Source organism: Triturus cristatus, chromosome 5_2 (assembly GCF_964204655.1).
Source record: "Triturus cristatus chromosome 5_2, aTriCri1.1, whole genome shotgun sequence".
NCBI classification, from domain to species: Eukaryota; Metazoa; Chordata; class Amphibia; order Caudata; family Salamandridae; genus Triturus; species Triturus cristatus.
In genome coordinates, this window is record NC_140588.1 from 343,511,608 (window position 1) to 343,530,712 (window position 19,105).

Sequence of the window (19,105 nt, forward strand, 5' to 3'; positions counted from 1 at the left end):
TACTTTGTTAATGGTCCTACGCAGTGCTTGGAATGGAAAAATAGAAGTGCAGGTACCTGCTTGTTTCTGAGAAGTGCGGGCACTCTTCCAATTCAAAGTGTTGCATTTCTCCTGAGAAGTGCAGGTACTCTCCATCTCAAAATTAAAAAGTGCCGATAGTCCGGACAGTATCGGCCCATTTGAAGCACTGGTCCTACAATAGACTGAGAATTATATATAAAATAGAGCATCAACAGGTTTGTTTGAGGCGAAATCTCGGTGCTCCCATTTCTGCCCGCGCGCATTTTACTCCAGCTGCGTTGATGCGCTTGGTGAATACAAAAGTTCCGGCCTTTTCCTAACCTTCTTCCTATCTGTCTCTCTTCTCAGGATGGCTCGTACTTGGCGGAGTTCCTGCTGGAAAAGGGCTACGAGGTGAGTGGCTGAGAGAGTGAGCGCAGGCCGGTGGAATCTCTTGGACGCAGCACCCTGCCGCTTCCGTCGCCGCCGTCCGCTGCTTTGTGTTCCACTTAAAACCTAGATAACAAATCAGAAACCCCGGCAGAGAATGCGCGCCGTGGCCTGTCTCCGAGCCAACGCATTGTGCATTTATCACTCGGTGTCCAGTGTTGGATTCCTGCAGCTCCTTGGGGTAAACCCTTCTGCACGCTTCCCGCCAGCTCCGATAAGCGGGAACCTGCAGGGAGAGCCACAGTTGATTATGTAATCCAATATCCTGGAAAAGCTAGCCAGCCACCTAGAAACTAGCGTTCGTGAAATAAAGTTTGCAAAATCACTGGCCCATATCAGTCATAGCTAAACAAAGAAGTCGATTTCCTCTAGCTGGAAAATAGATTTACCTTTTTAATTAAGCACTCTATCGACTAGGCTTTGGTACCTATCACAGACTGTTTAGGGTGAACGATGAAGCGTTTGACAGGTGGTGAACCTAGCCTCTCTTTCTGTTGTATACTGCATCGGAGGTGGATTGAGAAATGTTTGGCAATTACCATAAACTCAGCATGGTATCTGCGTTTTAACTATAGCAACCGCTTAATGTAAGCTGACCATGCTCGATTCCTCGCCTTTCTCTGTCTCACCGCTGTGCATTCAACTCAAGATCGAGGCCCCTGGAATTATGTGATTTTGTGGCCGTGGGGTTTCCTTAAAATTATGGATGCCCCGCATTTGCCACATAATCCATCATCTGCTGCAATATCTGCACATGTTAACAAATAAAATGTATTTCTGTCTCAAACAAATCAACAATTTAGTAAAAACGTGGTGACATATGCAGATGCATGCAGGGCAGTGAAAGGCCCTTTGCAAGCGATGACTGGTCATGTTTGTTTTTATTGCTGTATTGGGGTGTCAAAATGGTGCTAAAGAGGTGAAACCTTTTCCCAGATAATAACTTGTAAAAAGGACAAAATAATGCGGTAATACTGTAATAAAATCTGTCGCTGTATGCCACATAATTTGCCTTTTCTTGCAACATGATTTAATGAACACTGCCACATAATTTTGTTCTCCCCTGCTGCATAATTCCAGGTGCCCTGCTCAAGACTCGATAAGAGCACCACTCTGGTCGCTCACCCTCGACCCCAAAATGCTTCACATTTAGGCTCACCAGCAGTGTTTTAAATGGGAAAAATAAGTGCAGGTACTCAATAAAATAGAGGTGTGTCAAGTGGGCGGGGCTAGGGGGCAAGTTACGATCATACATAATGACAGCACATATAAAAGCACACAAGAAATGCTTTTATGTCAATAAAACAGATTAACTCATTACACATAATGAAAACCATGATGGCACTTTCACCGGAATGGTCCCTGCGCACCTGATTGACAGTGCAGGGTCTGTCTAGAGATCCTGTCCTGTTAATCACAGCGTGACACAAGCCCTCTCAAACCTCTGCAGTTTGCGGACATTCAAATGGGCGCTGCAACTCTGCAAAAAGCTACTTCAGGGCTCGGTTCATTGCAAGCTCCTCGGAAGCAGAGCGGCATCTGCCCTGCACTGGAGGAGAAACCTAACCTGCTCCTGCCATGCTGTGGATCAGGGTACCGGTACTCTCCTTGGCTTCAGAGAAGTGCCGGTACAGACGGCAAAAAAATTCGGAAGCGCCATTACTCCGTACTGGTGAGTACCGGCCCATTTAAAGCACTGCTTACCAGCAAGTATACCGCCCTAACAACCAATCGCTTTCTACAGTGTGGCAGACTACCTTTCTGATAATGAACTTCCCATTCCCCATTAGTTCTGAAGTGCTGTACAGATTCTTTGACAATACAGTGTGCATGCAATACGTAGTGATAAATTGTGTACAAAATGACAATGACACACAAAGTGAATTTTATGTTTCGAGTCGTTTCCGATTGTGTATCTGCCCTGTCACTGATCCCCCTCCACAAAGCCATAATGGGGAAATGGACACAAACAATGTTATTTACTTATTGCCTTACTTGTGCTGTCACAGGATTTAGTTTGTCGGCCGTTGCCTAGTCTTTTTTGGACAGGATGTGTTTGTCACAGTCTGGGGAGGTGGTTGTGGGTGTTCCTTTGGCTTGTTGTTATGGTTGTGCTTGCGGCGGACAAGGCTGTGTGAAGTGACTGTCTGGTGGCATTGCATATGAGTGGTTGGTGGGGGAGGCTCTTGTGCACTAACCTAAACACGTTAGTACTGACAGAGCAGACCAGCTTCAACTGATTGCTTGGAATGTGCTGGGACTGAACACACTGTCAAAATGCTACAATGTCTTCACATATATAAAATTCAGAGGGGCGCAGATAGGGTTTTTACAAGATATGCCTTTGACAGACTCTGAGGGTAAGGTTCTCTCAAAGAGGTGGAGGAGTAGCTTTATTATATCACCTACTCTGCGTTTGCAGAGGGGCCCTGATCTGAATGAGGCCTGGAGTGCCTTTCCTATTGAATAAGGCAATGGTGGAGCCTTAGAGGTGCTATGTACTGGTAGTGGCTCAACTGGATGGCAAGCATGTCACACTGCTTAATCTTTATGCCCCTAACTCTGACCAGCACTCTTTTCTAGCTAGTCTGACGCCCTCACTGACAGAAGCCTTACCCAAAGACAATTGGAGTGGAATATAATTGTCACCCCCCATTATCAGTGTTCCTTGTTGTGAGAAGCTGGCTTGGCATATGGTGTACGCTTATGTAAGTGAGCACCTTTCATCAGTCCAGGCACCCCTTATGGTGATTTTAGAGGTCTTAGACAACCTTAGAAAGCTCTCTGTAAGTGGTAGCTGTGGAGAGCAGCCTTCAGTTTTAGTCCAGAAGGAGTGTAAAGCACCTTGTTTCACCAGAACATAATCTTATAGGTATAGATTAAGTGAAAAAGAACCACACAGTGTACTAACACATACACATATCTCCTAGCCGGAGATGTACACAATGCACACAATACTTTTAAATCGAAACCGGTAATTAGCACATAATACACAGTGGTCACCAGGGGGAGACCAAACCATATACTAAATTAGTGATAGTCGAACCACGACTCAAATAAAGACTATACCCAGAAGACATAGAAGTGCCGGGGACCCAAGGAACCACCCAGGGTAAGTAACCAGGAGCCCCACGGAGGCCGTGTGCAGAGTGGGAACACGACCGCGGGATCAATGCAAGTCAGTGGGTAAGTCGCGGTTGCAATTTTAAGCACAGACCCTTCCCAGTGGACCCTGAAGAAACTCCGTGGAAGACAGAAGGTTGGAGAGCCTCCCCACCCATAGATACCTTAGGAACCAGGATACCTGCTCCGGGGAAGCCGGGTGCATAGGTGTAAAGTGACGTCGGAAAACCGCTGTCGAACCCAATGGAGGACTTCAGGAAGATGTTGCTGCTGGGGAAGGTGAAAGTGTCTGGTACAACCCAAAGGTGAATTCAAGATGTGAAGAACTTGAAAGCAGAGGAGACAGAGTCTATGCCACTCAGGAGTGACCAGGAGGCACGGAAAACGAATGCCCACCTATGTCGAGTGTTGAAGGAAAGCTGACGGTGACCTTGGAACTGCAGCTGTGTGGAACAGGCAATGCTGTGGAAGACCAGGAGCCGTACACGAGCGGTCCCACGTCAGATGTCGAGATTTGAGGGGTCAGTGACTGGTGGGAGCACCAGCAAGCCTTGGCAACTGTTAGCGACGTTGAGGTTGAGGAAGGTGCAATGTCTGGACCAACAAGGTCCAGGAGACTCACCACAAGCAGGGAAGTCGGGGCAGGCCCCAAGCTATCAGGGGAGCCCAAAGAATTCAAAGAGGACTCTCAAGAGGACCCACAGGCCGGAGGCACTGGAGTCGCAAGAGGACCTAGAGCAGCTCAACAGAAATGCAAGCCCACAGTGCAAGTGATGTGGTGAGGACGAAGATCTTGGTCACAGAAGATTCTGGAGGTTAGGGCTACTTGGAGCCTGAAGATCTTGGTGAAAGGAAGACAACAAGCCTTTGCAGCTGCAAGTCGACGCGGTGCACAGGGGTTCGATTCCTGCGGCTCCGACAAGGGACACTGGCTTCAAACTTGGTGAGAAGTCAGGGCAGGCCTCGAGAGATGTGAAGAACCACCACCTGTGTTGCTGAGCCTTTCGGAGTCAGTGGGAGCCCAGGATCAGCAGACCAGTCAGCCTAGTTGCGGGGCCTGCAGATGCAGGTAAGTGACTCCTTCACTTCAAGGGAGATTCCTTTTGGTGCTTTGGATGCCCACAGGCCTTGGAAGGTTCCTGTATGGTGCACAAGCACGGACGTTGCAGCAGACAAGCAGGGCAACAAAATCAGGATCAGCAGGAGTCTTTCTGGTTGAAGCCTTGATGTCCAGGGCAAAGTCCAGCGAAGTCCAGAGTGCCCAGACAGACGGTTGAAGAAGGGGTGTCTGAAATGCATCTTGTCCCACGACTAATCTAGGGACCCACGCACAGGTAAGCCCTTAACTACCCTAAGGAAAGGATTGGGAAGATTCTGAGGTCCCTCCCTAAGGAGGGGCTGGACAAGGGGGAAGGATACTCCTTTGTCCAGTTTCATGCCAGAGCGGGAGACAACGACTCCCTGAACTGGACTATGCCCACCCAGCCCCAATACACTAAACCCTGTCTGTGAGGTGGTCACACCTCCCTGCGGCAGGATACCTATTGTTCTGCCTTCCCCTGCCCAAGCTTGGCTCAGCAGCAGGAGGGCAGAAACGTGTCTCTGGCCGGCAGTAGCCCTAGCTTGCTGTCTGGGTCTGGAAGACTGGTACCGGGAACACCAAGGGCCTCCCAAAGGAGCTTTACGGTGCTTGGAATCATACCTCCCACACCGTTTACAGTATGTGGGTATGATTCCAACTTGTTTGATACCAAACATGATAGGATTTGTTACAGCCAGTTTCGATATGGTCATCGCGTAAAGACACGGTGCCCCTCTATGTTATATGGCCATCTCACTTACAACCCGGGAGAATGGACTCCGTAGGTTGTAAGGGTGTCCTGCTCATGCAGGGGTACCCTCACACTTGGAACCTAGCACCCTGCCTTCAGGATTGAAAGGCCTGCTCAAAGGGTGACTTATAGGTTTTAAGTGCAGTGACCTCAGATATAGGTAAACCCGGGGCTTTAAGTGGGATGAAAAAACTGGGGGGGGGGGGGGTCTCCTAAAGGGGCATGGCCAATGTAATTAAGGGCGTGGCTTAAAAACAGTACGCAAAAAATCTGTACTTAGCATAGTGTGCTGCCCCACTTGTAGTTTGCCGTTTCTTTCATGGCATCCAGATATATGATACAACAAGTAACATCATAAATACAAGTCAGGACTATCAACTTTGTCAATGGTGGTTAGTTGCATTAGATAAATGAGCAGCAACTATGGCTTGTATGTAATATTGAAAACATTTCCACTGAAAGCCCTGGTGACACCACGACAATGTTGCTGCTCCTGAGTTTAAAAAAAAAAAAGGGAAATCCAGAGAGAAAATGACTCTTTAAAGATTTTTCCTTCTCCTACAACCCTCACCTGGCATGACGTCATGCCGTAACTTCTCCACTAGTGAGAAGTGTGAGCAGGTGCAAATGATGTGCCTTCCGTCACTGCAGTCTGGGGGAAAAAAAAAACGGAACGCCCGTGCCAGAGCACAAAACAGAGCCCGATAGAGACCCATTTCGAAGCCCCTTTGAAAAAACTGCCGATGCTCAGCACCGGTGAGACCCAGCCCACTTAGAGCCCTGGGTAAACCTATATCTTTCGTAAGTGGTGCTAGCTCCAGCTTACACAGACTGCAATGGCAGGCCTGTAGTTACAGAGTGAGTACTCTCCCTTGGGTGGCATAATACATGCTTCAGCCCATGGGGGACCACTGGTGTACCTATGCCCTGGGTACCTTAGTACTATATACTGGGGACTGATGAGGTTACACCAGTGTCCAATCTGGGATGTACCCAAGTACTTACCAAACCAATTTAGGGTAGAAAGCACAGAGACTGGGGTCCAGATGAGCAGGATCCCAGTCAGACTAGTCAGAAACAACATAACATCAAGCAAAAAGTGGGGGTAACCATAAAGGCAGATCCTACTTTCTTACACTTGTGCACAAGTTAGCAGGGTCTTTCTGCAATTGGATAGCTTTCTGCAATTGGATAGCAATGGGGGCTCATAGCTTGTTGGAGGACACGCAATCCTGTCAACCAGGCCTACTCCTACAGCTCCTGTCTGCATGGATTGGACGTTCGCTCGGATGCGATACTGTGCTGTGATGCAATGTATGGGCAAGTGGTGGGTACGGAGTACTTGGCGAGGATGTATTCAGACCAGTGGTCAAAGTGGAGCCGAGGGGCACGATGTGCCCATAGTTTCTTAATTTAAGGAAAACAGTTCCCCCTACTTTCTGTGAAAAAATAACCGTCCCAGGATGGATAATTCCAAGTGCTGAAATGCTTCAGCTGTGGTGTAAGGCAGGGAGTCTCCTGTGCTGTGAAACCGAAGGCAGGCAGACAGCTAAACAAGCCGCCTTGTGTGGGTGCCTGCTGCCAGAAAGAAATGTAAATGTGCACAATGGGTCAATCTGCAAATGTAAAGGGAGCTTGGAAGCTAGTATTGGCTCTAATTAATGGAATCAATTGACACTTCTGATTTTCTTTTTTTTAAACACATTTTATTGGGGTTTCGCGGATCATGTATCACAGTTGCAATGTTATATTTGCATACAGTGTGAAGTCTCTTATACAACAATAATGCATTTTCATATCTGATCCCAAATACCAATTAGTATCTCCTGCACCCCACATATTCAGTAGATAGTCATATATTTGCTAGCAATAAACGGTGTGTCCGAGTGCACAAAGGTAGGAGTATGAGATAGCGAGTGATCAGCACTAATCTTTGTAGGTGAATCTTTGCAGATAGCAGGGGGCCTCCAGAATATATGTGGGCTCAATGGACCTCTATGTGGGGTTAATCTCGGTTATCCAGTGGGTGTGGGTATGTGGGTGTCACTCTGGGGTGGTGAACCTACTATCTACTAGTACTTCCCAAGCCCAGGCTGCGTCTACTGTGCCTATTCCGTGTCTGATTTTCCACAGGATTAATCTCCCCTAACAACATTCCCATTTCTCCATTTCCTTTCTCCGTGCAGTCAAACGGGGCCCTCATGGCGATTTCCAATTCCACGTAATCTCACGCTTGGCCAGGATGAATGCTAAGTCTTGGAACTTACTTGTGATTTTGGTTTTGGATGTGAAGGGAAACCATCCCAGGAGACAGTGACCTGGGGAGTAAGGCATCTCTTTTTCAATAATAGCTGCATTCGTTGTTGTTACCTCCTCCCAGAAAGTGCACAGGGAGGGCATGACCAGAACATGTGTAGGATATGAGCCCACCTCTCACCTCATCTAGGGCAGGCTGCATCCACCAGGTGGAAGTATTTACCAATCCGCTCTGGAGTAAGGTACGATCTATGGGGGACTTAGTAATTTATTCATTTGAAGCATGCATTCCTAGATATTTTCGGTGTTCTCTCCAAGATAATGTCCCAATTCTTAGCGTTAATAGGGACTCCCAAATCATCCTCCCAACACGATCGCGGGTCTTCCAGCGGGCACTGGAAATCGTCTAATATTACTCTATATAGATTTGAGACCACCTTGATGGAGCCTGCAGAGAGGGCTACATATTGGCAGCACCTAAGTGTGTGCAGTTCAGAGGAGCCAATTTTTCCTCAGTGCCATTATAAGTGCCCCATGAAGAAGAAAATGGCCCTGCGGGAGATCAAACTCTTCAAAAGGAAGAATCTCAATCTCTAAAGAGGTCCCTTGTTTTCATTGCCCCTGCTGCTGTCCAGGTATCAAGACCCCCTATCATCCGCCATGGGGCAGTTCTTTCAGCATAGAGACCGAGGTAGGTCAGGAGAGTAAGGTATTTTGCTATTTTTTTTTTTGCAAACATCTATTCCAGCACCTAACAACCACCTGGGACTCCTGAGTGTCAGGCATGGGAACGTCTCACTCTTAGTTGCACCTTAGTGAGATCCGAAAGCGTTGGTTCAAAGGGGTTTGGAAACTTGTCCAGATCACGTCCACTTGTCATCCATTGGACTAGCCAGTGAAGCTGGGCTGCTATATAATATGTCTCAGTCAGGGACTGCCAATCTCCAGTCACCGTTAAGCGCTGCAGCATAGCCATTGTCACTCGCCTACAGCCTGCAACCCATATTAAAGCATTGATCAAGGAATTCAGATCTCTGAACATCGCTTGTGGTACTCGGACCGGGAGTTTTCTGGAAAAATATGGATGGTGGAGTAGGTCCTCCGTTTTCAGGAGCGCTATTCGGCCCACTACCTAGAGCGGCAATGTTTTCCAATAGTCCGCATGAGAATGAAGGGATCGAATGGCCCATCCCACATTGCCATCTAAAAGATCAGTACGATCATGATAGATCTTGACCACTTGGTAGTCCAAACATCGGGTTTCCCATTGCAGGTGCTCTAATCCCTCGGGTGGGTCCTTATGCGTTGTAGTGGGGAAGACCCAGGACTTTTGCCAATTTAGTTTTAAGCCAGTCAATAGTCTGAAACCTTCTAACATGGCCCTAGCACCGTCTTGATCCTCTTCATTATTGCGGAGGAAGAGCAATAGGTCATCCGCATACAGTGCTATGCGGTGATGGTGACCTTTATTGTGTAATCCTCTATAGCTATTTCCTGTTCTTGCATAGTTGGCCAAAGGCTCCATGGCCAGTGCAAAAAACAGGGTGGACAGGGGACAGTCCTGTCGCATATCGTGACCCACCAGGTGTTTTGCAGATATGGCTTTCCCCGTGTGGACTCTAGTGGTCAGATCTGTATACAGCAGTTTTGTCCACATTTGGAAGTTCCTTCCCAGTCCCATATGTAACATCACTTCATAGAGGTAGTTCCATTCTAGGCTGTCAAATGCATTTTCTATGTTGACCGTGAACACTGTAGCACTCTCTTGATCATAGTCTCTGACTTCCAGTATGGCCAGTATCCTCCGAATGTTAATGACGGTATTGCAGCCAGATATGAATCCCGACTGACCCAGGTGAATTAATTTGGACATGAGTGGCAACAGTCTGGACTCTAGTATCCTACTTAAAATCTTGTAGTCGATGTTTAACATTGAGTGCGGCCTATATGCTGTACGATTGTTTGCCTAGTTTCAGTTTTCAGGATGGGGACTATGAGCGCCTCCCTAGTGATGCCTGGCAGATACCCAGAGTCCTCGGCCACCGCAAACAAGTCTACCTGTCTGGGCGTTAATTCCACAGAATAAGTAGCATAAAACTCCGCCGGAAACTCGTCTATCCCTGAGGTCTTATTACGTGCCATGTTTTTAACTGCACTCTGTATCTTCTGTGGGATGATATAACCGCCCAACTCCTCTGCCCCCACCTCCTCAAGGTATGGGAGGTGCAGTGCTCCAAGGTAGGCCTGTGCCGTTGCAACGTCGTGCACTGCAACGCTTCTATATAGAGACCAGTAATACTGTGCAAAGAGGTCATTAATACCCCCCGCCCCTCCCGGCAGTAAATTCTGCTTTAGAGTTCAACTATGGGTAAGCCACGCTTGGTCAAATTTAGCCAGCCAGGACAAGAGGGATCCTGTCTTGTCCCACTCTGCATGTGTTTGGTCAATATATTGTTTAAAGTCAAAGCACTGAACCGGTTCTATCTGGGTGGCTACCGGCTCCCTAGCGTCTAATAGGCCAGGTTGTAATTCAGAGTGTCCTAGTCTGCGGGTTTTCTACGTCTCTCAGGACTCGTTCTGCAGTCATTTTATCCCCCAGTTGGATATGTCAGACTCTGCTGTAAATTAGCCATGGAAGACTGCCTTAAAGGCGTCCCACTCCACTTGAGGAGAGGAGGCTGTGTCAGCGTTGTCACTAAAATACTGGAGTATTTTGTCCCTGATCATTTCTTGAAATACCTGGTCCTCTATAGACTACGGTTTTAGTCGTCGGGTAGGAACGGATGGTCTAGTTTGCGACCACTGTAGGTGTAGAATAACAGGTTTGTGGTCCGGCACTGTGCCGGCCAGATATTCAACAGAATGCACTAAGCTATGTATGTCCAGGGTCCTGAGAAATGTGTCAAGATGGATGTGGACCTCATGGAGACTAGAGAAGAAAGAATAATCCTGCACGTGAGGATGCATCCATCTCCATGAAACCGTAAGCCCCCATTGCCAGTCCACAAAAGCGTGAGCCATGCAGACAGTTTGGGACTCTTGCAGTGGAGGGTGGGACCGATCCATCTGGTTGTTCGCCACCTAGTAAAAGTCCCCTCCTGTTATGGATGGGTGAGTTAAGTGAGGTACCAAAGGCCTGAGAGTCCTTCAAAAAAGGCGCTCTGATCTGTGTTTGGGGCATAGACATTTACTATTGCTATGTCTCAGCCTTCTAGGCTTCCCTTAACCACTATGTACCTACCCTCTGGATCAATTAAATTGCCAATGTGTTAGAAGGGTACCCCTGCCTGCATATCAGGACCCCTCTTGCATAGGCAGAGTATGTGGTGTAGTATGCCTGGCCTCTCCAGTGGCTTTGCACTGCTAGCCCCTCCTTGGTGGTTAGATTGTGTTTTCTGTAAAAGTGCTCAACCACTCCTGTTCATGTAAGAAAACTCTTTATAGCACTTTGACATAGTATGCATTACACGGATGTTCCTGGGGAGGCATTTATAAGTCTGGGGGACTGCCATCTGTGATACATGACAAGGGTGTTCGTGTGTTTTTCCCTTCCCGCTCCTAGCTCTCCGTATCCCTGTGTGCAGAGCAGACATTGAATGCAAGTTAGTACGACTCTTGAATCCCCAACATGTTAACAAAATACTATTATCCCAACACCCTCTCCCCAAGGCAAACAGGTTGGTGCCCCCCATCCAAACAATGAAACCATGATTAATAAACCGTAGTAGTTCCCCCATGTTTGTCTACGAGGGTGGCGTGGCCATGAGATCCCCTCACGGAGCGGGAGCTAAAATCCAAGCACAAGGAGGAAATTTGGGTAGTGGCCATATGTCTCTCAGCAAGGACTGCAGTTCTACATTAGAAATCCCCCAAAACATTATCAATATGTCCAAGGCTTTACATGATTTCAGGCTGCAGAAATGTTGGAACATCTATCGGAGTCAGAGTCCTGTGCAGCACCATCTCCTTCTGCTGTCAGTGTTCCTGTATCACCCCTCTCGCTCTTCAACACCAAGGACCCTGGACTAGTAGAGTCCTATTGTCTCCTTTCTATGCTCAACGCAGATTACGAAATTCTGAGCAAGATTTTGGAGAATCAGATCCTGTCTCATGTTGGTAAACTAATACATCCTGATCAGACAGGGTTTTTCCCCACTCGTTGCACCCTGCCCAATATACGCCAATTGATCCATGTTTTAGACTTGCGTGAGTGCTTCCTGCTGTGCTTGCTAGTGCTGTCCATAGATATTAAGAAGGCGTTTGACACCCGCCACTGGGAATTGCTCTGTATCACCCTACTTGGGATGGGCTTTAGGATACAATTTGTTAAATGTACCCAGCTGTTGTATACCAAGCCAGTGACAAGGGTCAAAACAGGGTTGGTCATATCAGATTCCTATCTGTCTAGCGGGGCAACAGGCGGGACTGCCCCCCATCTCCACTGTTAATTGCCCTAGTTATGGAGCCTTTTGCCTCAACTATGTAGCGGGGAGGTTCTACTGAGGGTTACAGATCGTGGCGAATAACCTGTATATCTCATTGTACACACTATTCTCCACTTCACTACACTACTCACTTCATTTCACACACCCACACGCACCAAACTGGTTCATCAAAAAGATCTCCGTCAAAGAGCCCCTTCGCGCATTGCAGCGGTGGCCCGATGAGGAGCAGGCCCATATGATGAAGCATGACATCCTTAGGGGTGTGTGAGGGCACTTCCTCCAAAAGAAGGCTATTCCACAGACCTGAACACTCACACTCTCTCTAAGGAACTGCACACCAATTTTGCATATTTAATGCTTGTATATATGCAAGACCCTTGACCTCAAGGGGATGTTTGCAGTCCTGTCCATGTTCAGGGAGCGGTGTAGCCTTGCAGTCAGTTGGCATAAATCTAGCGCTTATCTGCTATATTCTAACACTATGGAGCTGTGGGTCCATTGGGCTACACCGGTGATGTGGTGGGAACAGACTACCATTCGACACCAGGGAGTGGCGATATATAGATCAACAGGCCAGTGCTTTGAGGGTAATTATGGCAGAGCTCTCTCTGCGTTGCGATGCTCTGTCACCTTTTGGAGCACCCTCCCTCTTTTGGTAGGAGGCCTGATATCGGTCTCGAAGATGGTGATCCTACCGCGCTTTCTCCATCTGTTTGCTGCTCTACCAGCGAAACTCGCAAGGGGGGTTTTAAGAAATGGGATTCATCCTTCTGACTCTGTATTAGGGATCCTCTAGATGTCTCGTGGCACCACGGAAGCTCTAAATTCCTGTAGATGAGGGGAAAATGGCTGCCCCAGACCTTGAACTTTATTATGTGGCTGCACAACTACAGTGGGTGGCCCCATGGTGCAATTACATTTGGAATGTCTTAAGCTACGGAGAGCGTGGCTTACCCTCTCTGGATCTTTTGACCTGTATTTTGTTGAAACCAACCCTACGTCTATAGTACTCGGTGAGAATATACTGATTAGGACAGCCAGGCACGTGTGGGCTAGGGCACCGCAGATGATGCACATAGGGTCCCCTATACTTCCAAACTCCCCTACATGGTATTATTGGCCAACCCAGGTGAACTGGGGAGTCCTGCACACACAGGCGTTTACTTTACTGGGAGACCTGTTCACAGTGGATGAAATCATCTCCTTTTACAGATTTGCAAGCGTTGTATGATCTTCCGGCTGGGTGTTTCCTTCTATCTGAGGCCCTGACTGGTACAGTGCATAGCTGGTGGAAGTCTGGGTCTGGCCCCGCTGCATCAGCCATGGATGATGGACCTCAGGCCCTCTTTAGATGATGCCGCTTAGAGCACCCTCAAAGTGTCAGTGAATGCTAGGTTCAAATTAATTGTTTTATTTATTTTATTCCTGTGGCATATCCTTGCCATGTTCCCTGGAGCCTCCTCAGTGTGCCCCCGCTGCAGTGAGGTGAATGACGACTTTTATCACATGGTCTGGAGCTGTTTCCACGCTGATCCTCTATTGGAGCACAGTGTTAGAGGTTATCCATAGAGCTACGGGCAGTTTTTTTTTTTAGAGCAACTGTGTATGCTGGGTCTCCACAGACTAAGTGCTACTTGCAAGGTATCTGATAAGTTCACAGATTTGACACTCAGCCTTGCCCGTAGACAGTTGACAATGAGCTGGAAATCTGCTGGAAGTCCAGATCTGTACAGGTGGTGGAAGGAAGTGATAAAGTGGGCGGACTGCAAGAGAGAGGGACGAAGACTGGGTGTGCAGGATCCCAGTCTTGCTGGCATGGGACGCAGTGCTGTTGACCTGTCCTAGACTAGACCCTCGGGCAGGATTTTGGTAAAAGGAGGGACATTCCTGGGAGTCCCTGATGGATCAGGCCACACCCCCCAGTGCAGTCTAGCGGTACTACGGTCGCTTGAATTGGTGCAGAACTGGGGACCCCGGTGGGCTTGACTGTGGAACATGGGATGATTTGGTCGTGAGGCGGTGTGACTGGTATTGTGCTAGTGCCCCTGACCAACTATGTCTACACAGTGCTTATGGTGGGTGGCGCCACACAAGTCTTGCTCTGCACATATTTTACTGTCATTTGTTATTTTTTATTTCTGTTCTGATGATTCCCTAGTCTGCCATGCCAGTGCACTTTCTTTGGAATAGTTTTGTAGTGTAAACTTGTTTGAAAATGCAATCCCTCATATTTTGCACTGTTTCTGAGGCCATCCTCTCGCCTTGTACACCTCTTTTTTCAAGACTGAACAGTAGTCTATTCCTGTGCTGAAGCCCTGAAGGGAGGGTGCTTTTCTGGAGCTTCATTTTCATGCAATGTCTATTTGAACCAGAATGCAGCCTAATCTCAGGAGTATCCGATTGCCCCTACTCCTCCACATTCTTCGCGTTTTCGAAGCAGGGCCATCTTGGAGGTGAGCTGTATTGTCCCACCAAACACCAGTTCCAGGTAGTGTTCAAAACATGACCAGTATATTTGGATTAGGGTGCACTCCCAGACTGTGTTCCCACTCTGTCAAGCATTTAGTGCAAGTCTGGTCAGGTCTACAGTTCATCTTCCACAGTCTCAATGGGGCATAGGAGACCCTATCAAGGTACTTAAATTGAATTAGCCACCAGCCGGCCAGTGTTAACAGCACTCAAACATCCTGGCCTCCCGCCATTCTTCCTCGTCTAGTTCTTCAGGTCATTCCTCCACATCTCCACAGCCTGGCCGACTTTAGGGCGTTGCAACTGTTGCAGCTGCACCTGGCATTGTGCTGGGGGGTGGCGTTGTGTTTAGAAATAACTTATGGTTTTAAAAGCACCAGCAGTTTTCAGGCAAAAATAGAAATATCAAGATAACTCTTGTGATTAACGTTCCTGCTGGAGAGAGATGGATTTCTGTCTAGTGGCAGGTTTAAATCATCATAAAGAAGCGCAGACGGTTACTGTGCCAGTTACAAAAAACATATAGCCTGCAGATTACCAAACTCTATTTTATGTGAATATCTCACTGGGTTACTGCTCATGTTACTGAGACCCTTTTTTTGCTTTCAGTTCAGAAGTTACAATCCTAAAATAGCACAGTGACCAATAAACTGTCATCAAAAAGCACCTGGCAAACTGCATAGTATAGCTTAGAGCGTAATGTTTTTTCAGTGCCTGCTGTCTTGGCCACCCTTTGGTGCTGTTTTTTTCTTGGCCGCCTTCTGGTGGAGGTTTTTATTGTTTGCATTCCTCCGTACTGTGTGCTTGGCCACTATTTCTTTACCTGACTTTTTGCCTCCTTGTCTGGTGCTTGTGTGGACCCCAACAACGTTCCTGTTAACATCAACAAACCCCAACCCTTTTCCCACCCACATCCCAACAATTCCAATTGGTGGACTTGGAAATAACCCCACTTTTCCCCCTTTCACCCCTCTATTCAAATTGAACTTATTGCTGGAGTATTTGCGACTTATCTTTCTTTTATTACCTCGGCTCCAGAGCCTATTTGAAATTGAAGTCGAAGCTGGTTCTAATGTTATGTTTGCTTCTTTCCCTCCCCTCATTGATTCTCCTTCAACCTCGTCAATCCTTCCTCGGTGTAGGTTTCTGTCTCTCTAAAGTCTTTGTTTCTTCTCTTTTGCTGTGTTATGCTTTGTGAGTCTTGATTCTTACCACCTCTTTAGGCTTTTCACCACACTCCTTTGTGGGGTTCTTTCCCTTTGTCATGGTACTCCTATTCAAGTCTCTTCATTCCTGTTGTCCACTCCCAGACTTTGTGGTTTTTTGGTTTAAGAAGAAGTAGGACTTAGAATCATGCATCAGTTTAGTTTTGCTATACAAGGTAGCATGTATTGTACCTTAATTGCCCTTACCTTGGTCTTAACTTAATTGAAAGTTTTGCACTGTAGTCTGGGAAAAACATTACATGGGCTGATTTCAAAATCATTCTTATCTTTCTTTGTAGCCACTATTACGATTCCATCTTAAACAGTGCAATTGAGCACTTTGAATCTGGTTGGGCGAGGGGGGTTTCCTGAGGGAGGTCTCTGGTTCAGGGCTCTATAGGCTCTGCCTATTATGAAACAGTACTATAGTTTGTCTGGAGAGACTATTGTCTTTAGCCATGTTGCTAAGAATTTCTCTGGGCTTCGTCCTTCTTTGTTTTCTGGGACACCCACTATCTGGATTTTACTTTTTCTGGCCTTAACATCTGCATCCTCCATCCTGTCTTTAAGCATTTTGGTAACTGCCAGTAATGGCATCGCCTTACTTTTGAGCCCCCTTCCCCACCCCTTGTTCTCAAGGTCATAGACCCTCTCTTCTGCCGCTCCATCCATCATGTTTCTCAGGTCTTTATGTACCAAGATATCATCTTTTGGTAGTCTATATAAACATGGTTTCCTGTCTCTTTTCCACATTGCTGGCTGTTGTTTTCTGCATCATGTTGTTGCCCGTGTTAATGCGCTCTTCATATTTGTACAGTGTCCCCTGCTTGGTCAGTGGTCTTTCCTTCTTTGTTCCTAGTAATCTTGGCTCGAGATGGGTTTGATCGGTAGTCGGAAGAAGGTTTATTTGCCGCAGTGTTTCCATGAAACAGCCCAATGGAAAGAGGGGATGGGCATGTCACCTCTGCAACAGTCTTCCCCTATAGCGCATGATTATGTTGTTGCTTTCCAGGCTTACTGAATCTTCTTTGATCCCAAACAGGGTTTCCTCCCACTGCCTTTCTCTCTTTCTTTTTCTCATTGTCTCTCCTGCCTGTGTGGGCTCCATGGGGGTAACGGGTACTCCTGTCTTTAAGGTTGGGGTGGTTTGCACTTTGGTTATTTCAAGTCTTAACGTGTGTTATTGCCAGGTTAGACGTCACGCTCACCTTCCTGTTCTCTAGCCCTGTTCTTGCTGCTGTACTCCTTTAGATTCTTTCTTGGGGCCTTTTTGTTTCTCGAGGCAGGGAACAAGAGATCCCTTTCTCTTGGGTCCTGGGTTTCTTTTCCGTTCAATTCTGTATCTGTTCCTTGTTTTGTGGTGGTCGGAAGCTCCTCTTTCACTCGAGCTTCAAATACTCTGAAATGTTCTTTCTCACCTGCCCACCAACCAGAGCCTCCCCTCGCTGTCCAATCATCTCTCCACGCTTCTCTTCATGGTTCCATTTTGGGCTGCAGAGGCAATGCCTGTGCCAGGCTTCTCTTTTTCACCAGGCAGCCCACTTTAATATCAGTGCTGCACTTCACCGGGTAATTCTTGCCTCTTTTTCAGTAACACCTGGGCTGCTTGTCCTTCTTCGGATGTTGTTTCTCACCCACACAGCCCCACACTTCTCTTCTCCCACTGTTTGGACCCATGAGGAAGTCGCTTTACTTCTGACGTCAGTGGCAGGGTCCTCCGGGACAGCACCCTCCAGCCTCTAATCTTACTCCAGGAGAGGATGTAAGGGGTACTTGTGGATCCTTCTCACTTTTCACTGGTCATCTCCACATTCTTCACCTGAGTGGTCAGAGGCAGTTGGTAACACCGCTTTCCTCTAAGAACACAACCACACTTCCGTGAGGGCTGGCGTGTTGGGCCCGTCCATATGGTGCTCCGTGTTTGGCATTACCGCCTTCCCAGCCCACTGCTCCATCAGTCCGCTGCCCTTCTCCCTTTCCCTGCTTTCTTGGGGATCAGATAGTTCCCCAGGAGCTTTGATAACTGTCTAGTTTTACAGGGCTTGGTGGAGCTTTATTTAGTTACATCTACCATCTTGACAGGCTAGCTTTGGCTTCTAATTAAGATAATACTTAGGACAAGCGTTTGTTGCTTAACAAACTTCTGCCATTTCCTTTCCTACCTAACTAATGTATAGTCCACATTATATTACAATTTTGTAATAGTGTAGCGTGTCCTGAACTGGAATGCTTTGTAGTTCTTAAAAAATGCATCATAAATTGGGCCCAGGTGACTGGTGCATCTGTGAATTCGTTCTTGGATTACCACAATGCATTATGCATTCCATGTCCATCGATTATAGAGGGCACACAGTTCAGCGATTTCTCGGTGATTGGCCTGAGGAAGAGGGACTATATGAGAGCATTCTGGAACACCATGCAGTGTTTAGATTGAGCCACCTAGTTTGCACGTACATCCAACGCTTGGTGGCGTCCTATTTGACCAATCACATCCACACTAATACCCCTTTATGAGGCTCAGAGAGCATGGAAAAGACAAATCTTACTTTAAATTATTATTCAAATGTGGGAGGGCTCTTTTCATACACGTCCTGTCTTCTGGAACCCAACTTCCCTTCATATTTGGGAATCTGAGTCCCTGATATCTCTCAGGAGAACATTGAAGACCATGCATTTCTAAATTGATATCCTCTCTGACCCGGATATCCTCTAGGCCAGCACCAAGAGACTGTTAGGGTAGTTTAAACGTAATCGGTCAAAAGGCATCATTTAATCCCCAGCCTTTCTCCTTTAATTCATTTTCGCTAGATAGTACACCTATAGCAGCTCCTTTTCCTAATACTACTTCTATGTTCAAGATTAACCAAAACAATTATCCTTTAAGAAATAGAGCATGGGCAAGATGAAGGTACTGAAAAACAACAGAAATTAGGTGATACTCTATCAAGTTTTTATAAAGGAAAGCACTTTCTCAAGGGCGATAAGTATTTACATACTTGCCCATACATTTTTTTCTAAGGATTCTGTAGACAAAAGTAATTTGCACCTACACTGGTCTGTTTAGTGACCGCCGTAGAATCAACACATTCATCGTACCTAGCAAACAAATTGACAAATGGAACTTTCTTCTCCCATGCCACACCGGGCACATCAATTTGTGTGGGGGTATTGGTTTTCGCTTATGTTTCATGTATTGAGGCTCTTGACCCAAGCAAAACAAGTCTGTATGATCTGTGACACAATACAGAAATCTTTGACAAGCTTTTCACTTCCAGCACTTCCCTAGGGAATTACACAAGCAATCCGTGTGCCAATATTTAATCGG

At 47.0% G+C, this 19,105-nt stretch overlaps 1 protein-coding gene across 1 annotated transcript in view; it reads left to right on the forward strand.

Moving 5' to 3' along the window:
- The window catches only part of GMDS (GDP-mannose 4,6-dehydratase), a 1,578,414-nt gene that overhangs the window by 244,051 nt on the left and 1,315,258 nt on the right, over positions 1 to 19,105 (forward strand). Inside the window, exon 2 of the mRNA XM_085607140.1 lies at positions 370 to 414. Coding sequence (XP_085463266.1) covers positions 370 to 414 — 45 coding nt within the window. The remainder of the gene's footprint in view (positions 1 to 369; positions 415 to 19,105) is intronic.